The 15,316-nt window shown below is 41.7% G+C and overlaps 2 protein-coding genes and 1 long non-coding RNA gene across 3 annotated transcripts; 2 read left to right on the top strand and 1 right to left on the bottom strand.

Annotated features, from left to right (window-relative positions):
- Positions 1–2,489: 2,489 nt before the first annotated feature.
- LOC117591277 (protein argonaute-2) lies at positions 2,490–6,043 on the top strand. The gene is given in 8 exon segments (XM_034284477.1): positions 2,490–3,042; positions 3,113–3,201; positions 3,279–3,327; positions 3,329–3,859; positions 3,930–4,274; positions 4,335–4,982; positions 5,047–5,417; positions 5,766–6,043. Coding segments are annotated over 8 exon segments (2,379 nt in total). The 5' UTR covers positions 2,490–2,787; the 3' UTR covers positions 5,857–6,043.
- A 242-nt stretch (positions 6,044–6,285) lies between these two features.
- LOC117591280 lies at positions 6,286–6,661 on the top strand. The gene is made up of 2 exons (XR_004574370.1): positions 6,286–6,321; positions 6,384–6,661. It is a non-coding gene; the product is annotated as an uncharacterized LOC117591280 (long non-coding RNA).
- Positions 6,528–8,767, bottom strand: LOC117591279 (T-cell immunomodulatory protein). The gene is made up of 2 exons (XM_034284478.1): positions 8,502–8,767; positions 6,528–8,438 (listed from the first exon to the last, which is right to left on the bottom strand). Exons 1-2 carry the CDS (start codon positions 8,701–8,703, stop codon positions 6,838–6,840), a joined length of 1,803 nt encoding a protein of 600 aa, XP_034140369.1. The 5' UTR covers positions 8,704–8,767; the 3' UTR covers positions 6,528–6,837.
- Positions 8,768–15,316: the final 6,549 nt, after the last annotated feature.

Raw genomic sequence — 15,316 nt, 5'->3', positions numbered from 1 at the left:
TCAATGAGATTATAATTTGCTATTTTTCTAAAACTAAGATCATGAGATGACACTTTCGCCAGAATGGCAATGCTGACGTTCTCACTGTTAAGGACAAATTGTAGATCATTTTTATTTGCTTTAATCGACTGAATGTTATGTTGCAGAAATTTGATATGCCAAGCCGACGCGTTATAATGTTATTGAGAACACGGGCANCCTACATTTGCATCAATGTTTCTTCTGAAAGTAACACTGCCATCATTTGCCAGTATGTAACCCGCATTATTCATGGCCTGCCTCAAAAAAGTTCCTTCCCTGGTATTGACTGTGTCTCCAAAGCCAGTGTGTCTTGCATTGAAGTCTCCTGATATAACGCATCTTTCAAATGAATCGAGCCTGTCTATTGTCTGCTTAAAAATGGTGAGTGGTATCAGGGGTTTAAAGTATGCAGATAAGATGAATAAATTTAGTCCATTGATTGGTTTCAAAAACGATTCTTTTTAGATTTAAATTCTTTTTATGATCGATGGCCACCCCTCCATAGCCATCTTCTCTGTGTTTTTCAATGAGATTATAATTTGCTATTTTTCTAAAACTAAGATCATGAGATGACACTTTCGCCAGAATGGCAATGCTGACGTTCTCACTGTTAAGGACAAATTGTAGATCATTTTTATTTGCTTTAATCGACTGAATGTTATGTTGCAGAAATTTGATATTTGATTTTAATGTTTTACAGGGGTCTGTCTACTTTTGTCTCCCAGTAAACTTGTATTCATAGCGTTTATTGCGTTATTTTCATGTAAATATGTCTGAAAATCTGTTAGATTACTTCTATCAAATGTTTGCTTATTTGCATGAACATGTTGAACATTTGTTAAAACATAAAACGGAACTTCTCTGTTGGTTTATTTGCGAAAACAGGCTTATGGCCGCTGTTATCGTTTGTATAAGCATCTAAATGGAAATGTGGGGTTTGTTTCGGGACTACTGGTTTGTAGACCAATCCGGTAGCATAGCTATGCTTTTTAAGTACCTCATTTGTTTTTATGTCTCTATTATGAACATTATCATATGTTTTTCCTAATTTTGGAAAATTTACCTCGTAATTTTCCATGTGTGAATCATTTTGATGTACAGAGTATGTACTCAGCATATCCTTCCTAGCCAATTTTTTAATGGTCATCATTTTGTTAATGTCCATCTCCTTTTCCCATCCTGGACATAGCATTCTGTCTCTAGCTGTGTGATTCTTCCCATTGCATAATATACATTTCAACGCTGTGCAGGTGCCATTGCAGTCTTCTACACTACACTTTTGGCATCTCCTAGCCGATTTGCATCTGTCAGAAGTGTGTCCCAGTCTACCACAGTTAAAACATTGACGTACTTTTGGTATGTATTGATGCACTTTCATGCAGCAAATTCCAAAAAACATAATTTCCGGATTTCCATAATTTTCCGGAATTTGTGAACCCTCAAAACCTATCTTAACCGTCTCCGTTGGTATAAAATTAACCTCAGTTCCAACTTTCTCCTTTCTCGAAAATCTTTCTATGGATTTATAGGTATGTTTGAAATTAAATTTTCCTTTATCTCCTTGTCTGTAAAACCTTGTGGAACTTCTTTTATAATTCCATACGACTCTACATAGCTTTTCCGTATAAATACAAGTATACAAATACAGTATTCTTCAAGCTTGGGTTTTTATTATATTGTTTCAGATCCACGTCAGAGGCAGAGCCGAGGCAGAGGCAGCGGCCAGCGGCAACTGCAGAAGCAGAGTGTGAATAGAGAATGTGCAAAAAAACAACAAAAGCTGCTGGACAGGGTGGGTTTAGCTACTGCAAATTAATTTCTTCATTGTGATCTGATAGATATGGTCATTCCCCACAGAATGGCGTTTTAGATTTCTTTTATCTTTGGGAGGTTTTCGCCATTTTGCGGGGACGGAAGGGGGCGGTGCTAATTTTTTAAATACACAGGTTTCAGTGGCTTTAGCTCTTATAGTCTCTGACTCCATCGGCTTGTCTATTGATGCTGATCAAGAATATATATATACTTTATGGAGTCGGAAACGTTTCCTTCTGTGCGTTACATACAACCGGGGGAATATCGGGGGATTCACAAAATTCGCAGAGCTTCTGATGAAATCATTTAGTGCGGATTGACATGTGCTCGATTGTTTAGTAGGATTTTAAAATGTTAAATTTGTTTTCCAATTTAAAATTAAGCAGCTGCAGGTGCGCCAAGTGTCCAGAACAGACCAAATCAACCAGCTGCAGGCACGTCCACTCCCGTTCCATCCACAAGCTCCGCCGCTTTTGGCTCTCAACAACAGCAAGAAGGTTGCCAAAAACAGGACAGTCACCAGCAACGTCCTCAGGCCGGGCAAGGATGGGGATGGCAACAGAGAGGAGCGCAACAAAGAGGGGCACAAAGCAACCAGACGGACAACAAAGAGGACCACCGCAACAGGGCGGCTTTTAGCCACGAACTCAGGGTCAGAAAGCTCAAGGGCAATACCGCGGATCTCCACGCGAACAGGGTGGCTATCAGCCACGTCCTCAGGGTCAGCAAGCCCAAGGGCAATACCGCGGATCTCCACGCGAACAGGGTGGCTATCAGCCACGTCCTCAGGGTCAGCAAGCCCAAGGGCAATACCGCGGTCCGCCACACCAACAGGGGGGCTATCAGCCACGTCCGCAGGGTCAGCAAGGACAGGGCCAAGGAGGCTACCAGTCCCAAGGTCAATTCCAAAGAGCCCAAGGAGGCGCTTCTCTGCCACCTCTCCCAGCAGGTACCATGAAACGTGGTACTTTGGGAAAACCTGGTGAAGTCTCTGTAAATTATCTGAACGTTAACTTGGATAAAATGCCACCGGTGGCCTACCACTACGATGTGAAAATTACGCCAGAGCGACCTAAAAAGTTCTATCGTCATGCTTTTGAGCAGTATAGAATTGAGCATTTGGGCGGTGCGATTGCCGCATATGATGGACGTGCATCGTGCTACTCAGTTGTGAAATTAAAATGCAGCTCGCAGAGCCAAGAAGTGAAAGTAAGTGTTGTTAAGTATTTCACGGAGTTTTGTGTAATTTTGATGTGATCCTTGCTTTCTTTTCCGCCAGGTAACAGATCGCCACGGGCGTACATTGAATTATACCCTGGAACTAAAGGAGACGGAGGACTCGGAAGTCGATTTGAACTCACTGAGAAGGTAAATGAATTGTGATAATGAACCGAACGTGTCATTAGAGATTCGGCCCTTGTTAATGCAATTTTCCATTTGTGCAGTTACATGAAGGATAAGATTTATGACAAGCCCATGCGGGCTTGTGTTATAGGTTGTGTTGGCCGCTCCTTGTCATAGGACCTTCTTCAAAAGGTCTGAACCCGGAAATGCATATGATCTTGGCGACGGCTACGAAGCTCTGGTTGGACTCTATCAAACTTTCGTGCTTGGTGATCGTCCGTTTGTCAATGTGGATATATCCCACAAGTCCTTTCCGATGGCCATTTCGATCATTGAGTATATTGAGCGGTATCAGCGGCAAAAAATTGACAAGAGCACAAATCTAGACTTCAGGCGTAACGATATCGAATCATTCTTAAGGGGTGTTAATATAATTTACGAGCCGCCTGCCTGTTTTGGTAGCGCTCCACGCGTCTTCAAAGTCAACGGTCTTTCCAAGGTTCCAGCCAGCACTCAGATATTTGAGCTGGATGGAAAAAAAACGACCGTTGCACAGTACTACAAATCTCGGGAATATAATATAAAGTTTCCAAACCTTCTCTGCCTGCATGTTGGGCCGCCGTTGAAATACATTTATTTGCCTATCGAACTATGTCGCATTGAGGATGGGCAGCCACTGAATGTGAGTTCAACATCTCTGATCTTCCCTTCACTCCCAACTGATTTCTGGCATTTATTAATTTATATCGCAGCGGAAAGATTCTGCCCCTCAGGTGGCGGCCATGATTAGGTATGCTGCCACATCAACCAACGAGAGAAAGGCCAAGATTATCCACTTGCTTCAATATTTCAAGCACAATTTGGATCCGACCATCAGTCGCTTTGGTATTCGCCTGGACAATGACTTTATTGTGGTTCATACACGTACGCTCAATGCCCCTCAGGTGGAGTACAAAAATAACAACTTGGCTTCGGTGAGGAACGGTTCGTGGCGCATGGATCGCATGCAATTCTTTGATCCCAAGCTGAAGCCTCACAAATGGGCCATTCTGTACGGTAAGATGCAGTACAATCAGGTGGCCGATTTTCAAGGAATTGTAAGTTGTACCTAGCTGAACACAGAATTACTGACAAATCTTGACTAATATTCTTTTCAGGTAATTCAGCAGAGTCGCAACGTCAATGTGTGCCTAGATGCCAAGGCCGATATACGGATGTACAAGAATGAACGTGACCTAGATGATCATTTCCTGGATTTCAAACGAAATCAATACGATTTGGTGTTCGTTATTATACCAAATTTCGGGGCCACATATGATGTCGTGAAGCAAAAGGCTGAGCTGCAATATGGCATTCTCACACAATGCATCAAGCAGATCACAGTCGAACGTAAATTGAACCCTCAGTGTATTGGAAACGTTCTACTTAAGGTAAATTCGAAGCTGAACGGCGTCAATCACAAGCTTAAGGATGATTCGCGCACTCAGTTAAAAAATGCCATGTTTTTGGGTGCTGATGTGACTCATCCATCGCCCGATCAGCGTGAAATCCCTAGTGTGGTGGGAGTGGCCGCCTCTCATGATCCATTTGGAGCTTCATATAACATGCAATATCGCTTGCAACGCTCTGCTCTGGAAGAGATCGAAGACATGGAGTCCATAACCCTTGAACACTTGCGAGTTTATCATCAGTTCCGGAAATGTTATCCCGAGCACATTGTCTACTATCGTGATGGTGTCAGTGACGGTCAGTTTCCCAAAATCAAGAATGAAGAGCTGAGGGGAATATCTGCGGCCTGCTGCAAGGTAATTGGAATTCTGTCAGTTAGAACTCTCGTGCCTTTCTATTGCTGTTTTAATCTCCTTCCAGATGCACATTAAGCCCAAGATTTGCTGCGTCATTGTAGTTAAACGGCATCATACGCGCTTCTTTCCGAACGGAGGTCCATCGCAATATAACAAGTTTAACAATGTTGATCCGGGAACAGTCGTCGATCGAACCATTGTCCATCCCAATGAAATGCAGTTCTTCATGGTCAGCCATCAGTCCATTCAGGGGACAGCCAAGCCGACGCGTTATAATGTTATTGAGAACACGGGCAACTTGGATATTGATCTACTCCAGCAATTGACATACAATCTCTGTCACATGTTTCCACGTTGCAATCGCGCAGTGTCTTATCCGGCGCCAGCATATTTGGCACATTTGGCTGCGGCACGTGGCCGTGTCTATCTAACAGGGTGCGAAATTAATGTTAATATTGTTGTTCTAAGATTATATATCTGGAGTGCTTTTCTTACNTGAAATGCAGTTCTTCATGGTCAGCCATCAGTCCATTCAGGGGACTGCCAAGCCGACGCGTTATAATGTTATTGAGAACACGGGCAACTTGGATATTGATCTACTCCAGCAATTGACATACAATCTCTGTCACATGTTTCCACGTTGCAATCGCGCAGTGTCTTATCCGGCGCCAGCATATTTGGCACATTTGGCTGCGGCACGTGGCCGTGTCTATCTAACAGGGTGCGAAATTAATGTTAATATTGTTGTTCTAAGATTATATATCTGGAGTGCTTTTCTTACAGCGTCACCAAGTTCCGTTCCCCAAAGGAGGAGTACGAAAAGCGTTTGATTGTTCCAGAGTTTATGAACAGGAATCCTATGTATTTCGTGTAAGAAGAAAAGTACACAGTTACTCTTTAGCCAATAATTTTTCAATTCAAATATGATTATTTTTTGTCAATTTTAATTGTATCACATTTTCTGAACCGTAATCATATGTATATCTCATGTATTGAGGGCACACTCTGCTGCTTTCATTAGGAGCTCCGATGTGAAGTGAAAAATAAAAATAAGAAAAGAATATGGATTTTTTTTTAATTTCTAAAGGCAATGAAAGACTTATTATTGAAGCTCCTAATGCATAAAATTAAGAGATACCCTATTAATTCGAAATATTACACAATTTGAAATAATAAAATTAATCAACTGTATGGGCTGACACGTTAAGATTTCTTAGTTTAAAGTTTGTTCATCGCGTTACATGGCGTCGAAATGGAATCTGTGGGACTCTTGCAAGCGCTCCTGTTTATCCTCACGCTTCTNTTTGGCTGCGGCACGTGGCCGTGTCTATCTAACAGGGTGCGAAATTAATGTTAATATTGTTGTTCTAAGATTATATATCTGGAGTGCTTTTCTTACAGCGTCACCAAGTTCCGTTCCCCAAAGGAGGAGTACGAAAAGCGTTTGATTGTTCCAGAGTTTATGAACAGGAATCCTATGTATTTCGTGTAAGAAGAAAAGTACACAGTTACTCTTTAGCCAATAATTTTTCAATTCAAATATGATTATTTTTTGTCAATTTTAATTGTATCACATTTTCTGAACCGTAATCATATGTATATCTCATGTATTGAGGGCACACTCTGCTGCTTTCATTAGGAGCTCCGATGTGAAGTGAAAAATAAAAATAAGAAAAGAATATGGATTTTTTTTTAATTTCTAAAGGCAATGAAAGACTTATTATTGAAGCTCCTAATGCATAAAATTAAGAGATACCCTATTAATTCGAAATATTACACAATTTGAAATAATAAAATTAATCAACTGTATGGGCTGACACGTTAAGATTTCTTAGTTTAAAGTTTGTTCATCGCGTTACATGGCGTCGAAATGGAATCTGTGGGACTCTTGCAAGCGCTCCTGTTTATCCTCACGCTTCTCTTTAATGTACAGTACCAATATGATGAGTATTATGACCAGGCAAGTGCCTCCAAGGGCTACAACACTCATCAGGATCAGTTTACTTGGGGTAACAAAGAGCTGAGCCTTCCAGTGCGATGGCTCATTCAGTGGCTTGGGCACCACAATAATCTGTGAGTTTGGAATCAGCTGTGTCCAATTACGCCACTTGCTCCCCAGGCCTACGGCCAGCTGATCTACAAAGTTGGGTGTTCGGCCCAGGCCAAAGCAGGTGTACGGCAGTTGTAGGGCAAAATAGGATGCCTGAGGCAGTTGCACGCTGCTACCACACTGCTGATCGCCATCTTGAGTGGTTGTGCTGTAGGTGATGCGCGGTCCAGGGAGATTGGTTCCGTATGTACGTTTCTTCCTACCCAGAGGAGTGCGACGCTCTGAATTCTGCTTGTTATCGAGACCCGTCAGTACAATAACCTTAACAAAGTTGGCATCGTAGTCAAGTGTATTGCGAAATGCAAGGGGACGGTAGCTGCCGTTTTGATTCTTCTGGATGAGAATCAGATCAAGGACTCCATCCTGATAGAAATCATAAAAGGCTCCTGCCACTGTGTTGTTTCCCATGGGTGACAGGGCGTTCCAGCGCACCTCAAATGTCCGCTTCGACGACTTCTCGCATGTGGTGCAGGGAACATTCTCCAGTAGAAAGGTTTGCATAACCGGTTTAGCTACGTTTAACGGCTGCAAAGTGAGCAAAAGATCGGGATAGCCATCCAAATTAAAGTCCCCACTTCTGGCCGTAATCGTTCTCAAGTAAATATCACCCGGAACGGGCGGCACCAGTGCCCACGTGATGCCCTGGGGATCCCTAAAATTGACATGAAGATTCCGAAAGTCATTGCCGTCGTGGACCATTATTGAGGAGTTCCGGCAGTTTGCAAGAATACAAAATGGAATCACAATGTTTTGCACACCCCTCAGCTCAAAGTCCATGAAGACGGCCTGGCCAATATGGTAGTCACTACCGCCAATCGGTTGGAACTTTATAGAGTACTGGTAGCTAAAGTTCTCCTGCATATCGTGTTCATTGACTCCGTACCAGATCTCATAGGAGTCATGGGTTTGCAAAAATAGATCGGCCAGGAAGTCTTCATTCAAATCTAAATAGGCATTAGCATTTGGTATGCTCAGACTATTTCCGCCACTTCCAGTTGGCACTGCCTGGTGGACCACATGGGGTTGCTCTCGGCTACTGTTAAATATCCAGAAAGTGCGCTCACCGTAGCTGTCGAGGCCATATAAGTCGAGTATCATGTCCCGGTTAAAGTCAAGAGCCATCACTTCACCGATGCTTTTAAAGAGATGCTTCTTTGAGCAGATTATCTCTGTCGTGTTGCCCCAATTGATGTACACGTCATAGCTTTCCTTGTCGTCGTTCTTGATATTCACCAGCACATCCATGAGAGCATCACCATCGAAGTCACCTGGGACAACACTGACAATCGTTTTGCCAGAGTAGGTACAGAACGGCCCCAGCATGAGCAAGGGTTCAGTCTCGTGACCTACGCCACGGAAAATAGTTGCACGAATAGTAAGAGGGATTTTCAAAATGTATGTATAAATACCATAGAGTATCTGCAGCCTTTTCATATTATCACAGATGACAAATATATCCGTCAGCTCGTCCGAGTTGAAGTCTCCAAAGGCTGCGACAATGCCCTCTTTAATATTTCCGAAGACCTTATCCGTGATATCGCTGCCATGAGCCATGCAGCACAGGCTCAACAGTAGCCCAAGGAGGAGGGCTCTAGACATGAACATTTTCATTAACTGACCCGCTTATTTTTACTGTTTTTTTTCTTTGTTATTGTCAAATCAATATCGAGCGTGTGACCGCTGAACTACCGATCAAATATACCACCTGACCCCTCAGAAATAAACCGAAATGTACCCTCTCAGATTAAACATATTCCATTAATATACCAAGAAAAACGAGAAGGGACTTGTGAAACGCTTCTTACGCGTCACAACTTTTATACCCGGCACTCAGGACTACAGCTAGATGTAGAAGACATCGCCAACCACTAGATATCGTTCACATTACAGAACACGTAGTAAAATGCCTACTAAATAAAATGCATCAAAAAAATTGGATCAGTTAATCGTATTTTCCAATTATGAGATATTTAAAACAGCAATAAAATTGGTACTTTTTCCCTGCACATTCTGCAGTTCTTATACGCAACTTTGACGGTCACTCTTTTTCTAAAACCCGAATCTTGGTTTTAACTTTTAAAAATTATCTTTTGGCCGCTGTTTCCGCAACTCATCGCAACCAGTTCGGAATCAAAATCTCGAAATAAAAAACCAAGTGCTGCTGGCTCGACCGAGTCGGAATTCAAATCAATTTAATCTCTTCTTCTTTTCAATTTCGATATTCTCCTATTAAATGCATGTTCTTCCTCTTTCACTATGAAATTCACATATAACATGTATGTTCTATAGCAACAAACTTCTGTGAGTATGTCGTAAATGCAACATCTTAATGCTACAAATTCATTTTACTTATACAAAATACTAATTTCTCCCGGCCATAAGGCCTTTGCGCTAATTTGGCGTAAACAGCCACCAAAACTGGTCATTGGGACAATAGTGCATCTGCACCTCAGCGGTGTTTTGTCAAATTAAATTACAAATTTAAATTTTTTCTTCATCTGTCATCTACATCTACAACACTTCTCACACCAACACACTCCGTTAGCTCGCCGCCCTTCCCTAGACCCACATACTGCAGACTCGANGCGTCACAACTTTTATACCCGGCACTCAGGACTACATATAGATGTAGAAGAAATAGCCAACCACTAGATATCGTTCACATTACAGAATACGTAGTAAAAAGCCTACTAAATAAAATGCATCAAAAAAATTGGATCAGTTAATCGTATTTTCCAATTTATGATATATTTAAAACAGCAATAAAATTGGTACTTTTTTCCTGCACATTCTGCGCAAAAATGACCGCTAGGTTTCACAGCAGAATTTTCGAAAGTGGCGCCATCAATGAACATTTCTTATACGCAACTTTGATGGTCACTCTTTTTCTAATACAGAGCGTTAAAAACCGAGTCTTGGTTTTAACTTTTAAAAATTATCTTTTGGCCGCTGTTTCCGCAACTCATCGCAACCAGTTCGGAATCAAAATCTCGAAATAAAAAACCAAGTGCTGCTGGCTCGACCGAGTCGGAATTCAAATCAATTTAATCTCTTCTTCTTTTCAATTTCGATATTCTCCTATTAAATGCATGTTCTTCCTCTTTCACTATGAAATTCACATATAACATGTATGTTCTATAGCAACAAACTTCTGTGAGTATGTCGTAAATGCAACATCTTAATGCTACAAATTCATTTTACTTATACAAAATACTAATTTCTCCCGGCCATAAGGCCTTTGCGCTAATTTGGCGTAAACAGCCACCAAAACTGGTCATTGGGACAATAGTGCATCTGCACCTCAGCGGTGTTTTGTCAAATTAAATTACAAATTTAAATTTTTTCTTCATCTGTCATCTACATCTACAACACTTCTCACACCAACACACTCCGTTAGCTCGCCGCCCTTCCCTAGACCCACATACTGCAGACTCGAGGCAGAGGCAGAGGCAGAGGCAGCGACCGCTCACAAAAAAAAAACAAATATACGCTGCGGGACGGGGTGGGTTAAAAGTCGGCAGTGGCAAAGGCAGAGGGACGGCAGAGGCAGGGGCCGAGTGAAGCAGAATCAGAGTGGAAATGAGAGAATGTAAAAAGAACAACAAAAGCTGCGGGACAGGGTGGGTTTAGCCACTGGAAATTAATTTCTCCATTGTGGCTATAATAATGATCCGATCGGATCCCAATTTGGGGATCTGATAGATATGGCCATTACCTACGGAATGGCGTTTTCTTTTATCTTCAAAACTGTAGATTTGGGAGGTTTTCCCCCTTTTGCGGGGGCGTAAGGGGCGTGGATCATTTTTGAAATACACTGGTTTCAGTGTGAGCATACAGCAGTCCGGAGCCAAAATTTGATGGCTCTAGCTCTTATAGTCTCTGAGAACTAGCCGACTAACAAGACGTACAGACATGGCTCTATCGACTGGTCTATTGATGCTGATCAAGAATATATATACCTTATGGGGTCGGAAACGTTTCCTTCTGTGCGTTACATACAACCGTTATTCCAACAAATACAATATACCCTATTTACTCTTCGAGTACCGGGTATAAAAACTATTTCTTGCGATATGGCTATCTGCTCGAAAATATATTAGGTACTCGAACAGTAAATAGGGGAAATAGTGGGGAATAACGGATGTACATACATATGTAACGCAGAGAAGGAAACGTTTCCGACCCCATAAAGTATATATATACTTATTCACATATGTGCATGAATTATGTAATAGATCGATTGTATCTTTCGTATACTTTAGAGGCAACATCGGTTAAATTTTAATTATTCACAAATTGCTCACAAATTAAAATTACAAGACACGTGTGCTGTGCACGGCTCCCAGAACGCAATTGAACCAGGCTATTTTGTTTCTTGTCCAACCCCTTGTCGGTCGCACAAATCCGCAATCCGTCGTAACAATCCGACCCGTTCATTATGCATTATTTTGAAATGTGTAAATTCACGAGTCGAAAACGTGAAAAGAATTCATGGAGAAAGTTTTGTTCCCTTCGGAAAAAACAGACCAATCGGGAGCTGGTTCGGGTTACATTTAATCATTTTTGGTGGAAAATCGGTTCTACAAAGTCTGCCAGGAAAGTAAAAGAGAGCGCGTCCTTTTCGCAACCACTTCCACAAGGACCGACTGGGACGTTCCTACTCGTTGAGTTGTGTGTTCGAATACATCGTCCGCAAGCGCAAGTATTTGTCGGCAGGGCCATATCTATTCTGCTGCTTTCCTCCTGCAGTGTCGCTCACGTAAACGTGTATAACAGTGGTTGGTACCACTATTATCTTAAAAATTTTAGCAAGAAAGATCCACAATTGTTCCGGGGAACAAGTAACTACCATAAATGATTGAAACTCTATTTAACCAGAACGAGCACATAAACCATGTTATTGTTTCCCAATCGAGCCCGACTATCTCAATCTTCAATCCTTATCCCGAAGTTACGGGATCTAATTTGCCGAATTACATTATTCTATCGACTAGAGACTCTTCACCTTGGAGACCAGCTGCGGATATTTGTACGGCCTGTTGAGAAGTTTGCGTGTCCCCACCATAAATTTTCTAGGTCCGAGGAGAAAATATCGACACAACAGTATATGTCATGCTCTTCTAGCCCATCTACCAAATCTCTCTGCGAAAGACTTCCATGGTAGTTCGGCTATAAAACAGAAAAGAAAACTCTTCCGATATCTCTCGACGGCTTCTTTATGGTCGTTCCTGTTGCCAGGATGAGCACAAGGCCCATATTTAATAACAAACAGATACTCAACAGGTTACGGAATTGGAACCGTATTCCCTTTCATTCAAAATGATTCAAGTGTTTCAAAAAAATCATTAAAGATTTGACAATATATGCTTATTGATTTTTTACTTGAACATTTTCGGCTTTCGCCTTGAACTTAGGACTGACTAACTCGTGATCAACCTCTGTTCACACGTGTACGGTGAGACGTGTAGCTGCTTTTGTTTTTTTTTTTTTAAATCTTGTTTTGGGATCTGCCGAAAAATAGGCACTGCCAGGAGTACAAATACGGGCATAGTTCTCTTTTGAAATTAGCGAAGGAAGCGAATTAGCAATGATATGGAGAGAATGCAGAGACAAGTTCATAAAAAGGAGAGCTAGTTCGAATGCAAATTTCGAATAGACACAGGCTTTAAATAGAGGTCGGCAGAACGCCATTAGCATTTTCGATCTGTATCGCTATCAACTAAAAGAGTTTCAGAGGCCAAGAAAGTCTTTTTTCCAAGTGTATAAGTGCAGTTTAAGTTAAATTTACACAGCCAAATTGGACCACCATCGAGATGCTAGACCAACTAGCCTGCGAGAGCCGCAAGGCATCGATTAGGTAAGGGAAGCGGGGGTGAAAAACAACGAGAAGGGACGTGTGAGACGCTTCTTACGCGTCACAACTTTTATACCCGGCACTCAGGACTACATCTAGATGTAGAAGACATCGCCAACCACTAGATATCGTTCACATTACAGAACACGTAGTAAGAGCCTATTAAATAAAATGCATCAAACAAATTGGATCAGTTAATATTTTCCAATTTATGAGATATTTAAAACAGCAATAAAATTGGTACATTCTTGGACCGATAGGTTTCACAGCAAATTTTTCGAAAGTGGCGTCGTCTATGAAAATTTCTTGTTCGCAACTTTGATGGTCCTATGGTCTGGACATTCTGTGCAATAATGACCGATAGGTTTCACAGCAAATTTTACGAAAGTGGCGCCATCTATGAAAATTTCTTGTACGCAACTTTGATGGTCACTCTTTTTCTAATACAGAGCGTTACAAACCGAGTCTTGGTTAAAAGTCGGAAGAGTCATCGCCAGGGGGAGGGCAGAGGCAGGGGCCGAGTGAAGCAGAAGCAGAGTGCAAATGAGAGAATGTAAAAAGGGCAACAAAAGCTGCTGGACAAGGTGGGTTTAGCCACAGAATATTTATTTCTCCATTGTGGCCATAAAAAAAAACCGATCGGATCCCACTTTGGTGATCTGATAGATATGGCCATTTCCTACGGAATGACGTTTTTAGTTTTCTTGTACTTTCAAAACTGTAGGTTTGGGGGCGTGGCTCATTTTTTAAATACACTGGTTTCAGTGTGAGCATACAGCAGTCCGGAGCCAACATTTGGTGACTCTAGCTCTTATAGTCTCTGAGAACGAGCCGACAAACAAGACGGACAAACAGACATGGCTCTATCGACTCGGCTATTGATGCTGATCAAGAATATATATACTTTATGGGGTCGGAAACGCTTCCTTCTGTGCGTTACATACAACCGTTATTCGCACAAATACAATATACCCTATTTACTCTTTGAGTACCGGGTATAATCAGAAAAGGCGATACTGATACTGAACATTTGCCCACCTTTATGCATATGTACGACTAGATAAGCATTAGAGGAGGCTCGCCCGCTATAAGTACCAGCGGAGACTCGGCCCTTTGAATTTGTCAGCTGGAGCGACAGAGAGTTTCGCCGGAGCTTTTGCCGCCGCTAAGCAAGCAAGCGAGAGGGAAGCCACTTAAAACAGCGCCAAAGCGTTGCTTACGCGGAGTAATTAAAGCCCCGCTAGGGAGGGGAGGGGAATAAATTAAAAATTAAATTAAATAGATTTAAATCAAAATTACAGCCCAACCCACTCAATAAGTGAAAAGAATGTTATAGAAAAAATCAGAGAAAAACACCCACCACTAATGTTTAAATATGCATAATTATAGTCTAAAAATCTTTATTTAAATGGTCAGGTACTTATAGCTTTCTATTTCTATTCTATCTCTTTCTACCTTCCTTTAAAAGTTTAAAAGCGATCGCCGTTAAGTAAACAGATGGCATAGAGAGAAAAAAATTGAGACATGCAAAAGTGGAAAAGAAACAAATTTTATTGCACAGATTTACCGCAAGACGGATTTTGTCTATGCATAATTGTGTGTGGTGCGGCTGAGTGTTCTTTTTTATACCCGGTACTCGAAGAGTAAATAGGGCATATTGTATTTGTGGGGAATAACGGTTGTATGTAACGCACAGAAAGTTTCCGACCCCATAAAGTATATATATTCTTGATCAGCATCAATAGACCAGTCGATAGAGCCATGTCTGTCTGTCCGTCTGTCCGTCTTGTTTGTCGGCTAGTTCTCAGAGACTATAAGAGCTAGAGTCACCAAATTTTGCATCCAGACTGCTATATGCTCACACTGAAACCAGTGTATTTCAAAAATGAGCGGCGCCCCTTCCCGCCTCCGCAAATGAGCGAAACCCTCCCAAATCTACAATTTTTAAAATAAAAGAAAAATAAAAACGCCATTCCGTAGGGAATGGCCATATCTATCAGATTACCAAATTGAGATTCGAATTTATCATTATTATAGCCAGAATGAAGAAATTAATTTGCAGTGGCTAAACCCACCCTGTCTCGCAGCTTTTGTTGTTCTTTTTACATTCTCTCATTTCCACTCTGATTCTGCTTCACTCGGCCCCTGCCTCTGCCGTCCCTCTGCCTTTGCCACTGCCGACTTTTAACCCACCCCGTCCCGCAGCGTATATTTGTTTTTTTTTTGTGAGCGGTCGCTGCCTCTGCCTCTGCCTCTGCCTCGAGTCTGCAGTATGTGGGTCTAGGGAAGGGCGGCGAGCTAACGGAGTGTGTTGGTGTGAGAAGTGTTGTAGATGTAGATGACAGATGAAGAAAAAATTTAAATTTGTAA

Source organism: Drosophila guanche, unplaced genomic scaffold, assembly GCF_900245975.1.
Source record: "Drosophila guanche unplaced genomic scaffold, DGUA_6, whole genome shotgun sequence".
Classification (NCBI taxonomy): domain Eukaryota; kingdom Metazoa; phylum Arthropoda; class Insecta; order Diptera; family Drosophilidae; genus Drosophila; species Drosophila guanche.
Note: the sequence above shows the minus strand (reverse complement) of the source record. Positions and strands in the feature narration are given on the sequence as shown.

Bases quoted from the DNA above. Each gene is read 5' to 3' on its own strand.
- LOC117591279 (XM_034284478.1), bottom strand. From the start codon at position 8,703: ATGAAAATGTTCATGTCTAGAGCCCTCCTCCTTGGGCTACTGTTGAGC. The intron at 8,439-8,501 runs GTATTTATACAT...TCCGTGGCGTAG, and splicing joins AAGGCTGCAGATACTCTATG to GTCACGAGACTGAACCCTTG.